This window comes from Paramacrobiotus metropolitanus, unplaced genomic scaffold (assembly GCF_019649055.1).
Source record: "Paramacrobiotus metropolitanus isolate TYO unplaced genomic scaffold, Prichtersi_v1.0 Parri_scaffold0000001, whole genome shotgun sequence".
Lineage (NCBI taxonomy): Eukaryota > Metazoa > Tardigrada > Eutardigrada > Parachela > Macrobiotidae > Paramacrobiotus > Paramacrobiotus metropolitanus.
Genome location: NW_026570221.1, coordinates 799,519 through 823,207, shown reverse-complemented (window position 1 = coordinate 823,207; position 23,689 = coordinate 799,519). Strand labels below are relative to the sequence as shown.

The window sequence follows — 23,689 nt, the reverse complement described above, 5'->3', positions numbered from 1 at the left end:
TGGGAACTCCAGTAGATCTGCCGAACGAGAAATACAGTGAAACTTGATATCACCGTCGTGCGCTAGCCGCCGTATACTTGTGGCAGCTGAACGAGCGTGTGCGTTCTTGTCGAACATGACAATAGATTTTACTAGCGCGTCTGCTCACCCTGCTGCGTCATCTATATGTAATTGCATCTACTGTATTAATAGCATGTGCAGCAATTGACAGTTAGGAAGATCGCTGCAAATACCTTGAATAAGCATGAATAAGTATATTAATGGTAGTAATGATGGTTGACAATGAACTTTGTTTGCGTTGCAATAAATATTTACATACAGCATTGACCCGTTCCCGTTCCAATTGCAATAAATACGTATAGTTCGTATAGTTAATAGTTCGTATAGTTAGTTTTGTATATAGCTCGTATAGTTAATAGTTCGTATAGTTTGTATTTACTCTTAAGATTTTCTAAGAAAATAAGGTTTCAGATTGATAACTTTTCATAGTAAAACTTACAGCTTAGGACAAAATGGTCGCATACCCAACATCTCCACATTCAGTACGAATGCAGCGCAATGCACTGTACCGTCTGTACGATTGAGTTGAAAATATCCGTTTCGTACAAGTGCACTGCACCGCTTGCGTACAGAATGCTGGGTATGGGGCTATGCGACCATTTAGTCCTACAATGCGAGCAAGAAAGGAAGCTACGGGTTTAGGGTATGCGTTGTAGCGAAGACAGCGAAAACCGGTTTGTACAGCTAGTACGCGCACAGACAGCCACACTCATACGTGTGTAAGTGAATGCGAGCGGATTTACCCACTCACACACACATGTGCGCGATCGATCGATACAGCAAGGCAGCACTCCGCTTGCGCTTTTTGGCAGCACCGGAATGCGCTGTCTTCAGTCTATTTATAGTCACAGCAGAGAGGCTGCATTGATCAACCAGCCTCAGCGGGCAAAAAAGGCTGTTCGCTGGCTTTTTAACATAGACCGTAGCCTCCTCATTTAGTCAGATTGTACATTGTACTTATAGCCTTCGGAGAATAAACAGCAATAAATTTTCATAGAAAACAAAGAGAACAACTGGAAATGGACCGGGTGTACTGCAGAAGAACTGGGTGTCTTTCACGTGTGCAAAGTTTAGCAGTGATTACCACTACCAAAATACTTATTTGTAATAAATAAAGCCAACTGCGGTGATTTTTGTAATTGTGAATGTGCTGCATATGCAGCTGAGAGGTGCAGTTTAAGAGAATATGCATTCTCGTGCAAGTTCACGCGCTCGTATTAACTGCTGTCGTTTCCGAGAAAAAAAAACGCAGAACTCACTCAGCAGATATTAGCACGCCGGCTAGCGATCGGTAAGTTTCATTGTTGCTCTGGTTCGGCAGATCTATTGGAGTTCCCATAGACAATACAAAGGGCCGGGTCGTCAGGACTATTGGCGCAGTTCGGCAAATCTATGACTCGTAATATTGTTTTCGAAAACGCTTATTAATTTTCAAAACTCTAATTTTAGCAATAAATGGAGCCCTGTCATATTAATTAAAATTAAAAAAATTCTTATAAGATCGCAGAAGTATACAGTATAGTAGAATAAAATAATGGAACATAAATTAATAATTGCAAATAGTAATAACATGTGACCATATTTAAAATAATTAATTACGTCTTGCAATGATGCAGGGGGCCTCAGTCTACCGTACACTCCACAGAAACGCTCGTCTGCAAGGTTGAGACATAGCGCAATGAACAGCGCGTGCTTCTCTCTGTTTAGTACCAGTGTAATATGGTTAGCTATAGGTACAATGCGAGCAAGAAAGGAAGCTACGGGTTTAGGGTATGCGTTGTAGCGAAGACAGCGAAAACCGGTTTGTACAGCTAGTACGCGCACAGACAGCCACACTCATACGTGTGTAAGTGAATGCGAGCGGATTTACCCACTCACACACACATGTGCGCGATCGATCGATACAGCAAGGCAGCACTCCGCTTGCGCTTTTTGGCAGCACCGGAATGCGCTGTCTTCAGTCTATTTATAGTCACAGCAGAGAGGCTGCATTGATCAACCAGCCTCAGCGGGCAAAAAAGGCTGTTCGCTGGCATTTTAACATAGACCGTAGCCTCCTCATTTAGTCAGATTGTAGCTGCATCTCTGCTGCAGCCCGGCCGTGCTACTGCCGGCTTGCGCTCAACAGAGATATCAAGTTTCACTGTTGTGCCTCTTCGGCTGATCTATTGGAGTTCCCATAAGCAATGCATAGGGTCGGGTCGGCAGAAGTGTGGGTGCAGTTCGGCAGATCTATGGGAGGATAACCACTTTTCCGCCAAGCTCGCCAACAGGTCAACAGGACTGTTGGCGAGCCCGGTTTACTATACTTTTGTTGAACGTATCAGGATAAAAACGTGATCATGAGCTACCAATATAGTATAAATATACTTAATCAAGTCATTTGCGGCGACTTTTTATAATGCCTATGTGCTGCATACGCCCTTGATTGATGCAATCTATAGATATTAATTAATACGCAGTCTTGGACAAGTGCCCATGCTTAAATCCTACAATAAGTTTATTGCACTATCTGACAAAAACGAATAGGATCGTTCAGCAGTGACTGGTATACCGGCTTGCGCACGACTGTAATAATTATCAAGTTTGATTGGTGTTCTCCTTTGGCAGATCCACTGGAGTTCCCAAAGACAATGTGTATTGTCGGGTCTCAGGACTACTGCGCAGTTCGGCCGATCTATTGTTGGCAAAGTTGTTTCCGAAAACACTTTGAAGTCTTGAGGGTTTAATTTCGGCCTTGCAAAAACCCAATATTAATTTTTATATCATACCAGAATTTTAAACAAAAATTTTAAAAGATAGCCAAAAGCATACATAGTCTGTGAGTTAAACAGAAAATGAAATTGCGAACAATATTAACTTGTAACGACATTCAAGTAACTGATTACGTCTTGCAATGATCATGATTGATGCCGGTTGTCCGCTGCTGCATTCAAAAATAGCAAACCCACCTAACTGGCAACAATTAAGCTGACATTAATTAAGCTGTTGTCGATAAAGTGTACATAGGCAGCTGCATCTGTTGCTACAGCCCAGCCGTGCTATTGATGGCTGCTTACGATCAGTTGAAGTGTCAAGTTTCACTGTTTCACCAAGCCGAAGTGTCCAAGCGTCCGAATGTCCGGCGGCGAAATGTCTTCGCGACGAAAAGTCGCGCGTCGAGTTTCAGTGCGGCGAAATGTCACACTCCCAGTTGTCCGGGTGCGACCGAATCAGTTCTCTTAAGAAACTAAGTAGAATCAAAGAAATCAAGAAAATATTGTATGAACATTATTTACATGTGATTCAATCGCCTATTAAAGTTGGTACCACCGTACCACTAACAGTAACATTGACTACTCTAGAATTACACTATACCTTCATCAGAAAACATTATGTATTTGCTTATTGATGAAGCAAACCGTGCGCGAAATAACATTCAGTTTCTTGGACATGTTAATGAGTAGTAAGTGGACGATAACCATACCATCCATACAGCCTTGGGAAAAGTGTTGTGTTTAGTGTTCGTCACCCGGATCCGGGCCGTTATTGAATCAAATTTCATGCAATATATCAGTTATTTCACAATTCAATTTATTTTAGAACGGTACACCGAAACATGGAAACCGAAACCATGCTAATGAAAGCCGCGCACAAACCAAATTAGTAGGTAGATATACATATTCTTACGTTACTTGACAATCAGAGACATGAAGGAATAATAGACGATTATGCAAAGCTGCAGGATGGGTTAATTATATGATGTATGGAACCGATTGCACAAGCACAGTTTCGGGGCAATTTCGTCGTCGTGCTTCCGGTTCACCATGGAGCTTCCTTTGCTCCTTTCGACAGGGATGTCTTTGGAAAGGAATCCGGCTCCAACAGCCCATCGAACACTTGTTTGGGGAGCTGATCCCATGTGAGAGGGCCATGTTGTTTGCTTTTGGGCAGTGTTTTGGAAAAAACCGTATAATTGATGTGCTGATTACCACGGTCCCACAACTCCTCCGCATGATCGATCATGTAATGCAGATCTGGAACCAAATCCTCACGCACATCCAACAATTTTGTGTGAATATAATAGTTGGCGAGCGGACTGTTCTCCAAATGACGATAGCTGGAAAAAAATATTTTCTCAATAGTGTCGTTGGTTTAATAAATTTGGTACAGCTGGACCATGCGGATACAATATCTAAGGAAGGCATAATTAATTCATCTCACTGACCGGGCGGGTAAATCTGTCTTTGCGGTTTTGACAAGCTTATCAAGCTTATCTTTGGGTGACCTGAACACGAAACCATTGTAATAAAACCGAATGTCCGTGCCAAACTCCATCTGGTAAACATGGGCGAACCGAAATCCATCCTTGTCTCTGAACCGCTCGTTCATCGAAGGTCCATTAGCTGTAATAGAAAATTTCTTCAGGAGAATTTTGCATTTACCGAGTACGACATACTGCATAAACTCCGTATTATAAAAAATCAGTAAGCGTAAACTATCAGATGTAGATGTCCACATGCGCAGCAGCTACAATCTATCCTGGCCTTTTGCCATTTAATTTTTTCTTTACTGTTGCTTTGGAACGCATTTTCGTATAAATTTAAAGAGAATTCATCGAGGTTATATAATCATTTTAATTATTATCACCTAACTGGAGCCGCCTTTGCATGATAGAGTGATTTCTCGATTGTCTCAGATTTTGATAAATTCAAAGACTCGTGTACGTTTCCCCTCTGCTATCAAAAGGTGTCAGTTTTTCATAACAAAGTTTTTATCATTAAAACGATAAACCACATAATTCAAAAAGCCGGTTGTGCGTACAGCAGTTGCAGGCTGCAGCATATAGCAGCACTTGCAGTAGTAATAAAATGCAGCGCGCCCTGTGGCTGATGGTGCCGGTGACTGATTTAGCCGCTCAGACCACGAGCACGGTATAACGTCTACCAGTACGTAGTTAAAGCGACCAAAATATCAGCAGTCTTAGTCTATCATCACTGTCTTTACTACACAAAGTTAGCCTTCGCTACGTCCGTTCTTAAACCAGCAATTATCTCATAAAAGTTTATTTTCACCGTCGAGTTTGTAATACTCGTACCTAATTTTTTTAGATTGAAATGCGGATGTACCACTTACCCGAAGCAATAACGAACAAATATTCATACGGAGACGCCAGCTTCCCCTTTTTCGATATTTTAGATAAGAAAGAACCGAAGGGCGAAGCCGCTGTAAAGGTCACCAGCACCAGCAGTCCAAAGGTGCCCAAAACGGATAAACGCACAGCCATTTTAACTGGGACAAACAGTACAACAGTTAACAATCGACTCAGAGCGCTCGTTTTATTAAACCGAACTACACCACATGTGAAACAATAAACTGATCGGAATAACGAGCTCAAATGAAAAATTATCTCGCTTATATTTGAGGTGTTCCCTTGGAATTTGCCAGCATGCGCTTTTCTCCTTTCTTCGTTCGATAACTGTTGGTACCGCCGTACCGGTAATGCTGACATCGACTTCTGCCGAACTCATGCATTGCAACCGAACAGTTTTTTGGAAAAAGCATTTTCAAGTGGCCAGACGTGGCTGCAGTGATCGCAATATTACTGGAATAGAAGACTTTAGTCTGATCGAATACAGTAAATCATGACAGCTATGTTTAGAACGGATCTGTTTCTCAGGAAGAATTTTCAAGTGGCAAACTTTACGAATTTCCACATTGAAGTGTTTCTGCAAATGCTCCTGTTGCAGTTTCTTTCAGCGTTTTCTGCCTCGTCAAACCTAGCAGACAAACTGCAAGGCGCCATAAACACCGGGCCACTGTTACGAATATAAAGGAACCAGTCAATCAAGCGCGCGCAAACTGCTTGAATAAATTTATGATGGTTTGTAAAATTCAATAATCAAAAACTCACGCCCGATTACAACAATAAAAAGTAATAATAACTAATAAGCGAAGTCTGCGGCAAGAACAGTCGTCCTTACTGTGTCAGTGCATCTGTAGTTTGGTTTCGCTGCCAGTGACAAATACTTGTACATAATGATTTTCCTACGCTTTACCCGAACTAAACTGGCACATAATACATATTCATAATTGTCATAACGGTATCGTAGCGGAGGCGAAAAATTCGTATGGGCCCCGCTAGGTCGATTAGAGATTTGCTGCCCAGTTATTAAAGCCCACTAGGTCAGGGAGTGCCGAACTACCACTACGTCCCTGTTAACGGAACCTGTTAGGTCCGCGAGTTACCGACGACGACGACTGTCCTGTAACCAAAGAGTGGAAGTGAGGGACCAAAATTCCTTTCCTGTCCAGTGCAAACGTTCTGCGAATGTTTAGTTTAGAATAACAAACTGGCCGGCCGACCGTGGAACAGACCGGCCATCGACCACAAGCAACGCGACATTGACAAAGCCGAGACTGTTTCTCGTAGCAATAAGTAGAGAAGTTGAACTGAAAAAAATGGGGAATACCAATTGGCCAATTGCGGTTTATTTCATTTCTCGTGTACTATTGTTTTATTTACGAAGTGTCTAATAATGTACACTCGTATATCGTTATTCTTTAATTTCCAATACAGCAATAACAATATCAAGATTCAGTTACACTTGAACAAAAATATTCGTATGTAATCAGTTTCACATAAACGGCTGGTAATGAGTTTGTTTCTGTCGCAAATTACTGATTAAGAAGGTTTTCATAACCTGCAATCAGAAGGCACTTCAACACGATTCCCAGATAGCAGCAGTCGTTGTGCCAACAGACTGTAAACGAAGAATCATTGTAGACGATAAGTGAAAAAATGCGTAAGCAAAAATGCTCAACACGCATCCGGCCCATATTTTCTCGGATCAAGCGCATGAGCAAAGCGCAAATCAAGCGACTTTTCCGTGTTTCAATAAGCAACATACTGCAGTAACATGAACAGAAACTACAAAACAAAGAGGTTAAAGATTATTATTCCATCGCAACAAGAGTGATAAAGTTCCGCAAGCAGAGTTAAGAGTAGTACCATTCCAAATCAGAACGTATCGGCCTTCCTAAACCATCTCATTCTTGGGTATCGTAGTCACTGCTGGATTCACTGTTGGAGACACCGGACTGTGAAGTGTCTTCCTCGGACGCTTCACTCGGGTATTCCAAGAAGCGCGACAAGGCGTACAAGGAGAAGCGATTCAATTTGGCCAACTCGACATCGGCTACATCGTCCATTCTCCACTGGCGTCCCCGATAATGAGCCGACGGACGCGGATCGCAGGACTGGTAGTCATGAAGAATCTACAGAATTAACCAACAGGTAACACACACTGCAATTTACAACAACAGGTAAAACAGGCGTTATCTTTAAGTGCTTTCTTTACCTGTTGTTGTTGTAAACACCCTTTACATTTGGTTGTAAATGGCACTTACAACAACAGGTAAAACAGGCATTATCTTTAAGTGATTTACCTGTTATTGCAAATGGCATTTAAAACAACAGGGAAAGCTTTTAAGGGATTTGGCCCGGTACATAGCACCAAATACGGATACTTCCACGGCAACTTTCGCCATCACCGCTCTCCCAAACACTTTTTTGCATTGCTTTATGATATTTTGTAACCAAAGGATTCGTATACATAGGGGCAAACACCGTTTGTCCGTGCAACATCCGGTTCAGGAGTTATTAGTGAAATATAATTCCAAAGGTTTAAACGCGCGGAGGTGTACCAAAAGTCTCATTATGAACCGATGCTCTTCGAATTTTGCACGAAAGCACACACTACTTTGAAATTCATTTTAAAATTTGAAAAAAATGGTAGAAAGCTGGTTCGGTACCAAAACAATCTTCATAATAATGGGTGCTTTCGTGCAAAATCATAAGGATCGGTTCATAATGAGACTTTTTATGCACCTCCGCGCGTTTAAACTTTTGGGATTTTTTGTCCTTAATAACTCCCGAACCGGATGTTGCCTGACAGCGAAAGGTCCCGTGTATGTACCCGAATTTGGTACTATGTATCGGGCCAAATCACTTAAAGATAAGGCCTGATTTGGCCGCGACTATTTTGCGGTATAAAACCAATATGCGGCGCTATGGCTGGTTAACTACTGCATTTTCCCGCACAATGCGGCTTATTAGCCACAGACTACGCTGCCGCAGTGCGAGCGGCAAGTTTGCTGGTAAGCTAATTTGCTAACGGAGAAAACATAAGAAATCTAGGAAAACTTCAGAAAAGTTGAGAAAGAATAAGAACATATCGGAAAATAAAGAAAACCATTTTCGTCAAATTTTTGCGTCTTTTTTTGCGGAAGGACTAACAGCGGTTTCACTAAAATCGTCACTGTTATCGGCTTTTAAATATGGAACTCAATTCTGAAATGTATTAGAACTGAAAATGATGAAATTCCTGTTGAACGCACAATCCAGTGAGATGAAACTGCGTTCACAAAGCGCGAGTTGGTTCGTCAAAACGATGCCATCATGCCCCGCATCAGCGAAGCAGTTCTCTAATGTTTTAACAACTTACCTTAATGACTTCCTTGGCGTTTTCCTTGATGCCGATGAGATCTGACATGCAAATACTAATGCGCTCCACATCCAGCGGCAGCCCTTCCGAAACCAGATGTCGCTCAAACAGCTCTACAGTCTGCGCCTCATCGACGAGTCCTGCGTTGGAGATGGCAGCAGGAATCCGAAAGTGAACGCAGCCGGTGCCGTACTCACTCTCCATGGTCACGCCGTAATTTTTGAAGATCAAACGCCCACAACACGACCCCAGCCTGGCCTTCTGCGCGGCCATCTCCATGGAAAACACGCCCATTTTCCATCGAGCATATGTTGATAAGCTCAGCCGAATCGATCGCTGGTGCACAATCACGCTGTCGATGCGGAGGCCAGCGTCGTCCAAGACCTCTTTGATAAGATCCACGACCTCATCGGCATCGCTCGGGCTGGCAGCGCAAAACCTCTGGGTGTCGCGAATACAGATGATGCGCGTGGCGGCGGTGATGTGTTTGAGGATGCAGCCATACATGGCGTAATTGCAGTCCCACACCACGGGTAGGGAAGAACTCTCCCCTCGCCGTGATACACGCATAACCTGGCACAGCTCGGCCGAAGTCAGCAGGGTCTCCCATAGTTGACAGGTGCGGCGACATCGGAGACGGTCTACGGTGTCCAGTGAGTGGAAGATCTCCTTCAGAACTTCAAACGGCAACGCCAAACGGCACTGGTCGACACGCAGCGGCCTTTTTCGCTTCGGCTCATCAATCGCCTTGGCAGGTTTGCGCTTTGCCACTTTCCTTTGTGGACATCCCGTCACATTCGTACTCACCTTGTTTGCGGTAGATTTACTGCAAAAACTGTTCTCAGTGAACATGATTTTATAGTTCCTGAACATGACTTGTCTTAGACATAGTTCTTGGCATGCTGCCTTTTATTCACAACGTTATTTTTACAAATAAAGATAGCCTTTGGTTACTGCAATTCGCCTTTCAGGAATCTGTACAACAGTAATTTCCAGTTCCTACAGTTACTGCCATCAATTTTATTCGAGTAACCGTGACAAAATACCGCTTTTTGTGGAAAAGTATCTTTTTCGCTGTTATAGGCTCAAAAGGTAAGTGGCTATTTAGTATTTTGGTACGCCTCACGTCACGTATTTATGTCCCCTGATTTCAAAATTATCAGAAAACGTACTAGTACCATAAGAATTTAATTAGATTATTCAGCGTGAACGAAAAGGATTAGAGTATACAGTAATATAATACGGACCTTGGAATGCCCATGACGGGCTTGTGGGTTGTGCTCAAAGTTGCTGCACGATCCCAGATCTGGCGGTTGGGGATCAATTCCCGACGACACTGCCCGCCCACCATCACCTCAACAAGCGCCACATGTTTAAGCCGTTTAAAGCGGCGCAGCAGCAGTTTCCCGGGGTACCATCTCCATGGGCGATCGGGGCCTTCGCGCAGGAGCACCTGCACAACGGTTCCCACGTCCGAATGGCAGTATCTATCCATGTAGCCCGCCGACACCGTCCCGGATTCCACCAACACCGACCGCTGAGACGTGCATCCGAAATCGACGATCAAACGCGGCGGAGTGCTGTCGTCCCCTGGCTTTTCCTCCCTCCCAAGAAGAAAGCCATGTTGGAGCAGGCCGTCAATTTTAACATCTACGGCGTTTCTGGCGTTGATCTTTCGTCCATCAGTCTCGAACAAAAACATTCTATTGCTTGCTTGACACTGTAGAGTAAAGTTAAAAAAGGTGTAATTTATGACAGCAAAGACGTACGTATTCCGTAAAACTGCCAGCAACGTGGAACACCCACAGCTAACTGGAGCCAATAACGAAATAATGATAAAATTTCAGTACGCTTTATGCTGAAAAATAAATAATATTGAAAACCAGCAATAAAAAGGAGTTACAAAAGTGGCAGACTACGAAGTACAATGTGTGACTACGAACTCTACCCTAGGTTTAATACGAGTAACTACCACACACGATTCGATTTTACGGCGTCAGCCATTATTTTGAGGCGTACGGGTTTATGCATGCTGCGCAGTGCGCACGTAACTGCCTTGCGAAGTGAAAGAGTGCTTGACATCAGACAGAAAGAGAAAATTACAGTAATCATCCTGCAGCTGGATGATTGCTTGTACAGTTGTACTACCTATACAAAAGAAGCAGTTTTTCTGAATCTGGACCCTCCCTATGTTCCTCCCTGGTTAGCATATTGTTTCGGACAAGCCATTGCTGAGTATCGACAGACCACGAGAGCGTGTCGCGTGAGTGGAGAACCATCGCGAGTGTTTGTCAAATGTACATACAGTTTATATCCCTGCAGCAGCTGTTTTAGTATAAACTGTGAGTATGCCCGGTTCTTTCTTCGGTTGCTTGTCAAGTGGGTGCGTGCTGCAGAAATGGAAGAAGGCAACGGCAATGTAAACGGGGCGAAGGCGCCATCCGATGCTGGAGCGAATGGCTTCACGATCCAGCATTCGTCAGAGTGGGATACGGCCCGGGGATACTGCCCTGGTTGCTGGCGATTGAACGCAGCCCCGACCATACCAACATCCAGCGCCCCCTCTCATTCGCAGCGTCTGATGGAACAGGAGCAACTCGAAACCGGTGTCTTGAACCTGCTGAACCACTACCAAATGGCCACACTGGAAACGGGCGCGACGGAGGACGGTTTCGTGACGTGTCGCGCTTTGTATACTTTCCGGATGGACCTACAGGATCTGCATTCCAGGCGTGGAATGATTACGGACAGTGGAAACTGATGCGCGTTCGTGTGGCCGACAATGGCCACGAGATTTCTCCCCTGCCTAGGTGGCTGGAGAACGGCGTTGGACTGCAAGTGTTCTGTAAGTTCTTACTTCTGATGTGTCCTGTTCAAAATTCAACCGTACTGCGAAGAACGGTTTTGCGCTTGCATTACGCTACTAACTCCTTATGGCTGGCATAATCATCGAACGCCGCGCTAAAAATCTGCACTTTTGTCCGACTAAAAATAGTATCGCTCCGATACTATTTTTAGTCGGACAAAAATGCAGATTTATAGCGCAGTTTTTTTTGCGTAAGGGTTCGTGTAATTTCACCCATGCTTTGCAGTCGAGGGAAAGAGCAAGTCGAGGCACGCGTTCTTTTCTCGCGGTTTCGAGGTTCCGTGGCGGGCCAGGATACAAGTGGAGCGGCTGCCGGACAACTGCTTTCTGCACGCGGTGCAGCTGGCTTTCATTAATCCCGACCACCACGGCAGCCCCACCGTCTACATGGACCCGCCACCGACCGGTACCAAAAATATGGACTGCATTAACAGCGCCCTGCAGAACATCACCGGCTGGACCTACTCACCGCCTTCCGCCGGATCATACCCGACTGTCCGGCGCTCCCGAACGGGGATCAGTTGAAAGGAACGGATAATGTGGAGTTTCAGACGCGACAGGGTGGGATCGAAGTGGATCGCCAAGTCCTGGTTCGTGTAGAGTTAACCGTTAAAATCAACTTTTTTGTTGTTTTTGATGCGCTTTCAAATTTAAGAAAGAATAACTATTTTTAAGAATAACTATTTTTGTATTAATGAATGAGCGTTTTGGTTTCGGGCGTTACAATGGCTGAAATAAACCAGATCTGGGTGATTTTTTAAGTTGTTGATTTTCTGACTTTTTCTAATTTCATTTCAAAATTTCTTTTTTGATTTACTTTTTTTGCTATCTTTTTAAAAATATTTGGGTCATCGTTTGTCATGGCCATTGTATAAAATTGTTTGGCCGCAAAGTATTTCGAACTCTCGACGATCCGGTTACTTTGACTTACTCATGCTGCAATGTTGATTTGGAATTCACAGTTTTGAAGTTGGATTTCCGCTCTAGGTTCATATATCGTCGAAAACGCGTTCCGTCTTCGCAGCGGGAGAGCTGGGACGCGTCAGCGTCTTCCAGGTGGACTACAGCAAGGCCGCCGTGGTGGCGGTGGTAGGCGCGGCCATGACGCAACGGGAATCGCTGCCCATCGATCCCCGCCGAGCGGCTCCCATGCTCGTGTACGAGCTCATGAAGTTGTCGCTGAGTTGGGAGATTCCGCAACTGCAGCTGTGGACGCAAGTGGCGTTTGTGGAGCGCTTGTGTCATCCGGTGGCCCATCTGGCGCAGATCCCTTTCCCGGAGGCTGTGCGGATGATCCGAGTCCATGCCGAATCGCAGCCGGCGGGTAGCCGGATGACCGTGTGCGGACTGGTCGGTCTGCTGCGCATCCTGCATTCACCGACGCTGTGCTGGACGCTGGATGAACTCATGGAGTGGATTGCCGGTGAGGTGGAAATTCTAACTGAATTGGGCTGTTTTTAAAATGATTTTGAACTTGAAAGAAATTTATAAAAGTTCTTACTTTTGTGAACTTTGTTCTGGGTTTTTATAAGAGAAATTACGAATTATAATTTGCATTATTTGCTGTTACGTTCTCGAACATTTCGTTTATTTGCTAATCTTCTCCTTTGAACTTGAGCAATGGTTTTATAATTGTAATTCTTCCTTGCATGCCATAAGTTTAATGTAAATTAACTTCCTTTAACGTTATTTGTTTTCTTCTCAAACCGCTCGTTCCAAACGCAAGGATCACGTAATAAATTACTGTAGTAGTTTGTGATAATGTGATTATTCATTAATATGGTACTGGAATAATTTTTGAAGTAATGAACAAATGTAACAGTTCTGGATGGCATGATTGTAATCTAACTGCAGGGAAGCCGGCATTATGGAAGAGCGTAATCCAGCGACGCGCTTGGTGCGCGACAGCAGCGTGTTTGTGATGAGCTTGACGGGGAAAACCATCATAGTGTGCAGGTGAATTTGGCCTATTGGGTGAACCAGCTGAAATGCCGGATTCAGGAGGTCAAACAAATTTCCATGGATCAGCAGCGACTGGTATTTGCCGGCCGCGAGCTGAACGACAACGTTGCTCTGGTGGACTGCGGCGTCCGCACCGGGGTGACCATCAATTTCGTTCTGCGAATGAGAGGATGCTGAAGTGACGGAGACAGTCGGCACTCGAGGAATGGGGAAAATTACATTTAATAGTTGCGTTGCGCAGAATCGCACTGACCATCCGATTGCATCTTTATCAACGTCATTGTTCATGATTTCTGCGTTGCTTTTTCGAGTCGAAAAATTAAGAAAAGGATATGTTTCGGTAATAATTCGGTGTTTCTCAGATTTTGCTCACTTTAAGTTTAGGTTTTCATGGTTTGCTCACCAGATGTTAAAACGGCCTAATTTCTTCGCCAGGTGTTAGAATTTGAATGTGGTTTCCGTATGTACAGATATTGCTCAGTGCATTTCACTAAGATGCGACGGAATCGGAAAATGTGTTGATTTAATCTGACATCGTGGATCATTGTGACATTGTGTTCATTCATTCAATATAAGTCTGGCTAACAATAAGATTACTGACAGCACAGGCAACCCTCGCTCAGAAGAGTATTTACGCCAAAAAATTGGAACCGAGATTCAGCGAGGAAATTCTGCTTCTTTGTTTCTGTTCTCGGTACATTTTGCGACATGGTAGCGAAGGAAGATGTGTACTTTGCCTTTCAGTTAGCCGAACGGAAATGAAGTTTAAGAATTTTTGTTCACTGATACTCATGCATTACTTTGTTCAGTACGTATCGATCACCGTTAAAGGTATTCATACTATAAAAAACTCTGGCTGCTGTAGTGCGATTATATATAAGTATATTAATAAAACGCAGTGACTCGATTATGCGATGACTCTCCACAACAGAGAAGGATCCACCTTGGTTGACCAACTTGGATGGATAACGCGACATCACAGTCCACGCACTAAAGTCGTAAGGTAAATTAACAGATTAACTCTCACCATTTATCCACAACCACACCACATAGGGTCTAGTCTGTAGTACAGGAACAGTCGAGTGTAATATCCACTCGTCAATGGCAGTCTTTGAGCCTTGATTGCAAATTTGCAGGTGGAATACTGCTGCTGTAATACTGTAACCACCATTACAGTACTTCGCTGGTGTCGTTGGCGGGAACGTTATGCAGACTGATATGAGGTGAAAGGGTTGATACTGTCGCCTGTGCCCGGTCAGCCACCCACGGTCCCGTTACGTGTGTGCGACGTTCTTCGCCGTTATCGATGCAGTGGCGATGCGGCTTGGATGGGCGCCGAACGCTGTTGCAGTTGCCGTAGTCGTTGTACCCGTATGGAGCGTGCAAACTCTTTGCTGGCCGAGCTGGTCAGATTGTTACCTTGAGGCAGAGATTCTGTGGAAACACAATACTATCAATTTTAACACCGTCGCCCTGTAGAATATTTTTGAATAATGTTCTAAAACAATGCAGAAACCTGTTGGAGGTTTTCAAAGCGAAGCAAAGTGAAACTTCCCGGAGATGTACTCGTACCCACAGTTGAAACCATGCACCAAATTGGTCACTACCCTTAATTATACAGTAAAATCGCTTTATAAAATACAGACACGGTTCCATCAGTTTTTATTTTATACCTGGGTGTATTTTATGAAGGGAAATTGTGCCCAGGAGCCCTATTAATAACATCTATATGGAAAGACAGTTTTATATGTTTCGGATGAGTGATTCACAAAAAAACGCATATGGTACACAGGTCTGCATGTCGGTTCATGCAAATCGCTTTCAGCGCTGACTGATAACGCCTTAGCAGTTATAATTTTATCTCGTTTCGCACGAGTATTGTCGTGGCTTGGCAGATTTTGTACGAAAATACAAAGACTGACTTCAGATGCCAAGCACCTATCGGCAGCTATCTTATACACATACCTACTAGTAATCCTGTATTTTATCGACAAAAGCTCAGTTGCATACACTTTGTGTATTTTTATATACTTGATTTTTTGTTATGTTTTACATTAAAATTTTTTCCTTTTTTTAATTTTTAAAAAGGGATACGCTCTCATGCATCGTCATTGTGAAAAACTGGGAAAATAGGGTGATCAGCCGCACTTTCCAGTCACCCATTTTGCGTTTTTTGTCGCGCACCTACGTGGTATAATAATTATAATGCGTAACGGGACTTTCGACCGCATTATTAAAAAAACGCTATTATAATATTGATAAACCTCCATAAAATACGAGTAGTATACACGGAAAAACCTCTATGAATCTTGGTGTACAAGTACCTTAAAATATTAGGTTTTTTCTTCATATTTTGTTCTTGATAGTTGGTTATAAAATCTGCCTCTGATCAGTAATTATGTATAAGGCGCAGTATGCATCATTATGCATCTGCATATACGTACTTATATAATGAGGTGTAGAACAGCACTTCGTATAAACATCTAAAATACTTCATATAATATCACTTTATAAATATCACTTCACAAATCTGGAGAGAGATCTACGCAGACTGATACGCACAATAACAGAGATAGTATGACCTATGGACTTCTGAATTTTGGGAGCAGCTAAAAATAATTAGACACTGTGAATGAAAGTCGGCATATCCGCATATGTAATTTTTCACATGCGCCATGAAATACTAACCGATAACGGTGATTACTTAAATACATTAAAAACATAATCGCCTTGTGACTGTAAATTAAACCGATTCCTAATCGGTAAGCACAAAACCGAAACGGTCCGCTTTTTTCCATAGCACTTACTGCTAAATTTTAAAATAACGGCTCTTATGATCTTGTGATATATGGCAATAAATTACGTCAAAAGCCAAAATACCTGGTATACCGGCGGTAAAGCAACTAATCTAGCTAAATTTAGCTCGATACACATACTTACACACAACATATGTACCCATGTTATCGCTATATGCTTACTTATATTACTGTATATGTATACTTACGGCACGGTACAATATAATCTGTGTACGTGCATACACAGATTACTGTATTAATACACAGATTATTTTGTACCCAGATTATTTTGTACCGTGCTTACGGTATATAACGAACACCACGAAAGTACTGTAAAACGTTTTTCATTTCATTTTTCCTGTTTCCGTTCATTAACCATATGATTAATTAACAGAAGACATTAAACAGTTAATAACTCCCATAGCAGACGCGCACGGACGCGTCCGTGATAATATTACTGGTATCAAAAAATCTCTTATCACAAGTTATCAGGATTTCACACGGAGTCGCGTCGCAACGGCTCAATGCGCCATATGTAAAGTTCCATTGCGCGGCAAAAGTTGTCAGCGCGATGCAAACTCAAACTTGATATTTCAGTCGATCGCAAGCTTCATACCGCACTGCACCACTGAATCTTTGATTTCACTGGTCTTACATTTCCGAATAAATAATTATCAGCCGCAGCTCATATGGATCTATTTAATTTATTGGGATAACAACCGGGAGCATCAGGCTGTGTCACTGCGTCTTTTAGGCAAAGGTTTTGAAATCGTTTGAACAGTGCAGCCGCATTTTATTACGAATTGATGCTTATTTCTTTGCTTTGGAAAGCAGCGAATTGTTGCACAGTTATTGTGCGAATTGCACCGTTATGAATCTCTAACTGCTTCCCAATCGAACCACGAGTTTTATTCTAATCAAGGGTAACTGGAGTGGATGGTTTGTACAAATCATCCACACAGAAACCTGTAGCTGTCCGGAGAACGCAGTCAGCAAAATTTTGTTTCCAGGAAAGGATGAATATAATTTTACCCAAAATTAACTAAATGTTCGTTGCCGGAATAATTAAATGGTCGTTGCGGGTGCCATTTCTGTATCAGTCAAAACTGTTCTTCCAACATTTATACATACACCACATGTACAACTACTAAATCTAAATCGCCCTGCTGATTAATAAAGAAAAGCGCCCATACAAAAGAATCCGCACAAGCTCATTAAAGTTACTGTAATAGTATCGTACTACAGAATACAATCAATAGTACGCATAATAAAATATTTAGAAAACAGCCGCAACGATGGGGGCGGAGGGCACAATTTGTACCGACAAAATTGTTCTGTTATGTCGGCTTGCGACAAAATACTTCAGGACAAATTTTGTCTTTTTCAAGACAAAAAAAACACTGATTTAAGGGTGATTGTGATCCATACGTTTCCCGTCTAAGTAAACGTCTAAATGAATGTACCGATATTACTATGACTCATATGTTTATTATTGATGGGGGAGCATACCGATATTTTTATAAATGCAGCATTAAGGCAGTAGCAACATGCTTCTGTAATACGTTTAAAATTACAAATTTACTAACTTCGCTTAGCGATCGTTTCAAAGTATGATTAAGAGTTAAGTCTGATAAAACAGGAATATTCTGTTGAGATTCCTATTTTATCATATTGCATCCCGTTATTTAAATGCAACTGTATTTAACCGTAGCTGGCTATTCAAAACCCTCTCTATGTACACTGGTTAAGCTATATTCGGTTTCCTCGGAAAGTATATATGTAACTATATATATATATATATATATATACGGTTCATAAAGAGGCGAGTGTTATAAAGAGTCTATGTTACAGCACATATCCGAGTTAATTCGGTTCCTTAAAGGTTGACCGCTACAGAAAAGTGTTAATAAAGAATCGTATTTTAAGAGAGTTTAACTGTGCTACAGCCCAGTGATGCGGATTTCGGTGTAACGACGATCTTCTTGTTAATGCGCGTTTTCGTTTAAAAATTGGAGAGGATCGATACGTACGGTAGCAGCAGTAATTCCCAATAAACACACTGCACTCGGGCGCCTCGGCGACCTCCAAAAACATGCAGAACGCATCCAGATCCAGGAGATTGGAGCAAAAGCCGGGGTTGGTGATGGGCGGCAGGACCGCCGGATGGCACTCGGTCACGTTGACCACGTGCGGTTTTCCCGTGGATGTGGGGATCGGCATTTGACGGTTGGCTGGGCCGGATTCGCCGGGTAGGATGATCGCAGCTAATCCCAATACTATCACACTGATAATATCCATCGTGTGAAACATTTTGTAAATTGTAAACCCGCTGAAAAAAAACGTCCAAATGCCGGTTACGTAATTGTTCGCAGCATTTTATACGGCAATTATGTTTTCTGTGTCAATCCGGTATTAGAATTCCGCGCGGTGTTAGTTGAATAAAAACTGACTCCATTGTGTGCTTAAGTGCGACTGTTTGTTAATTTTTGCCTTAAAGATCGTAGATCTGCTTTTTGACTGTGTAAACGCGTTGACTTTAATGCACACTTCCCACCAGATTATTAATCAGTGAATAAATTACTTGAACAAACAAAACGCTAGCGTGAAATTAGTGCCGGTAACTAATGCGGATTTGTCTGTGGTCAGTTAGCGAGTGTGCTGTTCGAAGGTCTTGTTTTGTGCGGTGTTACAAACAGAGCGCAAAATGGCACGTAGGAGCCGCGGCCAATTAAGCGAACACAGCTTGCCGGTCGTCAACGCGCGCTCCAGTTTTCACCGCGGTGCAGTTGCGTTCACTTTCACGTCGACCACAAAGCCGACGGCCGGAAAACATTTTCTCTCATTTTACACGATGCAGATTCTGACAAAAAAACGAGCCAGCGCTAATGTGACAGGTCAGCCAGGCGCGTCGAACCCATTTTAATTAACTTTTACGTACGTGTTAAAGGTGTGCGAAGGCTAATTAGCACTTAGCGTAAAATTAGCGTATTCACAGCTGATTGAATAAAACTAATTATTAATGTGGTAATTAATAAAGATGGTTGTTAACGTTACGCCAGCCATTTCAGCTGACCACCGTGTTTTACCTTGTGAATAGTTTCTTTAAGGGATTTTAATTGCCAATGCCCGGTACATAGCACCAAATTCGTGCACATCCACGGGAACTTTCCCTTTCGGGCACTCCCAAATACGTTTTTGTATTGCTTTATGATATTTTGTAGCCAAACGATTTGTATACGTAGGCGTGAAGAACGTTTTCGCGCGTAACATCCGGTCGGAAAGTTATGTACCGGAAGTGTTTCGATGTGAGCACATGTGCGAAAACTTTCACATTCGCGCACTCTCCAACACTTTTTTTGTGTCGCTTTATGACATTCTACTTTGTACGAGTGTAACCAAATCAGTTTGCATAATACCTTGGCGCGAAAACCGTTTATGCGCGCAACATCCGGTCGGGAACCGTTACAAGGGTGAAATGAAATTCCAAAGTCTGCACACACAGATCAGCTGGAAGTGCATACCAGACTAAAAGTCTTACAATCAACCGATCTGTTTTCAGATTTTGCATAACGACGCCCATGCACCAGCATAAAGATCGTTTTTACATCCATGTATCATAGGATTCTATTATTTTTTCGAAAATTTGTCGAAATTCTTTTAAATTTTGAAAACATGGTGGAAAGGTCCTGATTCGATGTATGTAATTCTTGTTGTTGCGCGTTAATTTTCGTTTGAGATTTGGAGAGGATCGATTCATAACCTACCATGCATTGTACCGGCACTGTTCCCGTGAAGAAACTTGTTGACCACCCTCCGAATGATGTCGTACAAAAGTTCGAATACATTACTCTATACATTAGTATATTATATGGTACTTAATTAAAGGGACGAAAAATAACTATGTATAAATCACGAATGCCGTATCCCATCAACTTTTATACTTCAATTTTTTTATACCAACAGCACAATTAAAATAGAGTAATTTATATTAGTTATCGCCTAAAACGGTACTTGCATGTAACCAGTGGACGATGGTGCCTGGATGGATGTGCTTCCAAGTTTTACGTGTGAAGAAATGCTTTTCAGTCAACAGCTTAATTGTGTTACTGCATAAGTAATATACATATGTTGACGTAAATTAACTGGTGGTATAAGATACAACAAAGAATATAATTTTGTTGGGGCTCGGTTTTATGTACCTATATACAGCGTCGAAATGTAAGTATTTTGTTTCTATCTACATTTTTGGAATGTAAGTATTTTGTTTCTAGTCATAATAATTATGAAAATATTAATTTTGGTGCAAGTGTGTACATACGGAGTACTACATACTTGTACAGCTTATCGTTATACAAGTATGCATGGTGAACTAAATTAACTGCCATGATACAAGTGTCGTACGATATTTTAGTAGTTTGGCAGTAGTTACAATTTTATAGTTTTCTATAACTTGTTATTATTAGACATTTTATTACCGGCGTTAAGCTGACATACGCACAAGCGCTTAGTTCGACTTCAACGTAACTGAGGAGCCAGCTTAATTTCAGATTACTCTTACTTTCAAGTACGTATTGTACATTCGTATCCATAAAAGTATTGTATATTGTACAGTGATAACAGTATTATTGGTAGAAGTTTTTCACAAACAAGTACAAAGTTATCAAGCCAACGTTTCAAAATGAAACATCACACAGCATCAACAGACAGTGGAAACAGATGGCCGAATCACATAGAACATTTGATTTAAATTAGCCGAGACTGGTGCCGTTCCCAAGATGGATGCCGCGTTTCCACGTTGAATTTCGATGCTGAAGCTCTGGCGCAGATTAGAGAAAATTAATGGCAAGGTAAAGTTGTAGCGAGCCATTTTCCTCAACGGTAAAAGTATTAATTGACTTCATGCGGTAGTTGCTACCAGTGTTTAATGGGTGGTATGGTCAGCAACTAAGGCCAGATGTGCATTTTCAACGTCACATCATAATGAGTGTTTTCGTAGTGCAGTGGCATCAATGGTATATCCGACGACGTTCGTTAATCGTTACCTACAGACTGCAGTAAAATTTGGAAAGACGTGCATGTTTTCGGCATATACATTTTTTAGTTATTATAATACGTTTGCGCTCTACAGTTTAGGCTGTTTAATTTACTTATTTATTATTTATTTATCATAAATACTTCTGATTTTTTTGCATGAAAAACACTTCCATATTATGATAATAATTATGTAAAGTTCGGAAACAGCAATGATAATGAACAGAATACTTTAATGTTCAATATTGTACAATACAACAGTTTTCGCTTTTCAGGACAATAATTACAAGCATATACAGACTTAAAAATTAATTGCACATACTCTGTACACGGGGATATTCGTACTGTACACGTAATCACTGTATCTAGCATTCCAGTGCCAACAGCACAAATGGCGATGGAATGGCCAACTGTGCTGTGCAAAATGGGTGAACCGATCTCCTGCACCGGATAATAATGTTTGTTTTGGATTATTTTCTGTTTTTTCTTGTTGAATTGCTCTGATTAGAAAAATTTAAACTGCGAGACAAAGTGTGCAAATTATATTTAAAATTGTCTTTGATCAGTAGTTGGGTGCAGAAGAGCGGAGAGCTGCGTATATTTTGTCTGGCGGATTGGAGAGGATCAATCGTCATTATTGCATCGTAATGGCACTGCGCTGTATGAATTCGTCATCGGTTCTTCGGGCCCGACTCGGGTAGGATATTCTAGTCACAGGCACAAACATCTCCTGTGTTTCTCGCAAGAGAATTGGGTTTGGCTGCTGCAGGGGTTTTCTTAGGCACTGTGCTCAGTAATCTGGCACATGTAGTTGGTCCATGGTGTGATTTAGTGTTGATCAGCTGTGACAGGTTTTCAGCGCATGACGAAAGCAAAGAGCTGATAGAATTTAAGTGCCCTCGTGCCCAGGATCAGTCATTTTTTATAGACGTTGAATTTACTTAATTTGCAGACTGCAGTTGGCGCGCGGGATGGCGTCGGGTGAATGGGGCAGCGGAGCGGGCAAGGTACGTCCAAGGACCTAAGGATAATCACAAATTTACCTTTCCTGATGGTTTTTCACTGTTCTGCTGCTTCGACATATTCAAACTAATTTTTTTTCTCACTGTTTTTCTTCTGTTATTGCTCAGCGATGATGCAGCTGACTGCTTGCAGATTGGAAAATTTTAAAAAAATTACTTGGTAAATCAATACTAATTATTTTTAAAAAATAATTTTTTATTAATAATGGCGATCTTATTTTTTCGGTATTATTATTGTTTATTAAAATAGGTGGAGTTTTACTTGAATTCTTCATGCGCATTTATTTCATTATATTCCGGACTGCAGGGTGGTGGTGGCGGCGGCAGTATCCGCGAGGCGGGCGGCGCCATGGGCAAGATTGAAGCGGCGCGCGAGGAGGAGTTCTTCCGCAAACTGGTATGGATACCCGTTTTTCTAATGCGCTGTTGGCTGTCGAAGTGTCGGTTTTACCTCTCAACCAGCGATTATTACGCGGAATTTTTTTATTGCAGTAATAGCAGCTTATCTCGGTTTCCCTCCGTTCTTTCTGACTTAGAAAATAATGTCATTATTAATCGAATATTTATTGAAGACATATTTTTTGACTGAAATTATTTACAGGTCTATTTTTATGGTTTACGTGTTATTATTTATGATTTTTTACAGTATAAACTAATTATCGTATATAAATCATTATTATTATAGATAAAGAATTACTTATAAATTAAGCATTTTGCAAATAATCCGTGCTATAATTTTTTGTAGTTTTGCTAGTTATTTTTCGCCGATAAAGCCATTTATACATGTAAAAAAAGGAATTATTGTTGATGTACTGTATGTATGTAGCAAAAGCAGCAGCTGGACGACTACAAGGGCCACCTGAACACGGAGATCAAGTTCCACGAGGAGCAGATCCGCGCCCACAAGGACGCCATCGAGCGCCACAAGGAGGCCGCCAAGAAGGCCGAGCAGGACGCCCGCAAGCAGGCCGCACTGGACCGCGACGGATCCCGCTGATATCAGCGGTTAGCCCGTGTTCCCTCTTCAGCCAGACGGTGTGCTTTTTGATTCATGCTAGAAATAATTCTACCTACGTGTAGCCGGATGCCGAATTCATTTTGACTCGGTTGTGTTGTGAAATGTTTCTCCATTAAGATGCGTCGTATGCTGTGTTGTACTGTATACACGGCCTTCCGTGATTGATTTTAATTAAGTCGTTTGAAAAAAACGGGAATAAAAAATACAAATCCTCCCGGAAGAAATTGATGATTTAAATGAATAATTTCCTTAGGAAATTATTATGAACTTCTAATTAAAATGCATTGCCTAATTAAGGAAATAAAAATTTTATTTCTTTTTATATGCAACCGGAAGCTGGATTTTAATGACGGATTAATTCGGACTCTAGCTATTTTGTAATTATTACAAAGCAACTAAACTATTTAAAAAAACCCAGAACTATATTGAAATATTGAAAGGCAACTTTA

The 23,689-nt window shown here is 41.9% G+C and overlaps 5 protein-coding genes across 7 annotated transcripts; 2 read left to right on the top strand and 3 right to left on the bottom strand.

Moving 5' to 3' along the window:
* Positions 1–3,628: 3,628 nt before the first annotated feature.
* Positions 3,629–5,406, bottom strand: LOC129581308 (uncharacterized). Of its 2 annotated transcripts, none has more exons than XM_055472308.1 (3): positions 5,176–5,406; positions 4,268–4,461; positions 3,629–4,159 (listed from the first exon to the last, which is right to left on the bottom strand). In XM_055472308.1, the coding sequence occupies exons 1-3, from the start codon at positions 5,200–5,202 to the stop codon at positions 3,862–3,864; spliced, it is 519 nt and encodes a 172-aa protein (XP_055328283.1). In that variant the 5' UTR covers positions 5,203–5,406; the 3' UTR covers positions 3,629–3,861. The 2 variants fall into 2 exon arrangements, with proteins under 2 accessions (XP_055328283.1, XP_055328274.1); XM_055472299.1 differs by having other exon boundaries at positions 4,268–4,445.
* Positions 5,407–6,671: 1,265 nt separating this feature from the next.
* Positions 6,672–10,490, bottom strand: LOC129601573 (uncharacterized). Of its 2 annotated transcripts, XM_055500517.1 has the most exons (4): positions 9,794–10,490; positions 8,547–9,372; positions 7,052–7,317; positions 6,672–6,970 (listed from the first exon to the last, which is right to left on the bottom strand). In XM_055500517.1, exons 1-3 carry the CDS (start codon positions 10,246–10,248, stop codon positions 7,090–7,092), a joined length of 1,509 nt encoding a protein of 502 aa, XP_055356492.1. In that variant the 5' UTR covers positions 10,249–10,490; the 3' UTR covers positions 6,672–6,970; positions 7,052–7,089. The 2 variants fall into 2 exon arrangements, with proteins under 2 accessions (XP_055356492.1, XP_055356417.1); XM_055500442.1 differs by having other exon boundaries at positions 6,673–7,317.
* Positions 10,491–11,799: 1,309 nt separating this feature from the next.
* On the top strand, positions 11,800–13,799 carry LOC129590347 (uncharacterized). The gene is made up of 4 exons (XM_055485564.1): positions 11,800–11,818; positions 11,857–12,002; positions 12,400–12,835; positions 13,267–13,799. The coding sequence occupies exons 1-4, from the start codon at positions 11,800–11,802 to the stop codon at positions 13,332–13,334; spliced, it is 669 nt and encodes a 222-aa protein (XP_055341539.1). The 3' UTR covers positions 13,335–13,799.
* Positions 13,800–14,438: 639 nt separating this feature from the next.
* Positions 14,439–18,540, bottom strand: LOC129581090 (uncharacterized). Its single transcript, XM_055471979.1, has 2 exons — positions 18,200–18,540; positions 14,439–14,808 (listed from the first exon to the last, which is right to left on the bottom strand). The coding sequence occupies exons 1-2, from the start codon at positions 18,477–18,479 to the stop codon at positions 14,675–14,677; spliced, it is 414 nt and encodes a 137-aa protein (XP_055327954.1). The 5' UTR covers positions 18,480–18,540; the 3' UTR covers positions 14,439–14,674.
* Positions 18,541–21,645: 3,105 nt separating this feature from the next.
* Positions 21,646–23,453, top strand: LOC129598781 (ATPase inhibitor mai-1, mitochondrial-like). Its single transcript, XM_055496870.1, has 4 exons — positions 21,646–21,897; positions 22,153–22,207; positions 22,530–22,619; positions 23,049–23,453. The coding sequence occupies exons 1-4, from the start codon at positions 21,848–21,850 to the stop codon at positions 23,217–23,219; spliced, it is 366 nt and encodes a 121-aa protein (XP_055352845.1). The 5' UTR covers positions 21,646–21,847; the 3' UTR covers positions 23,220–23,453.
* The last annotated feature ends 236 nt before the right edge of the window (positions 23,454–23,689 follow it).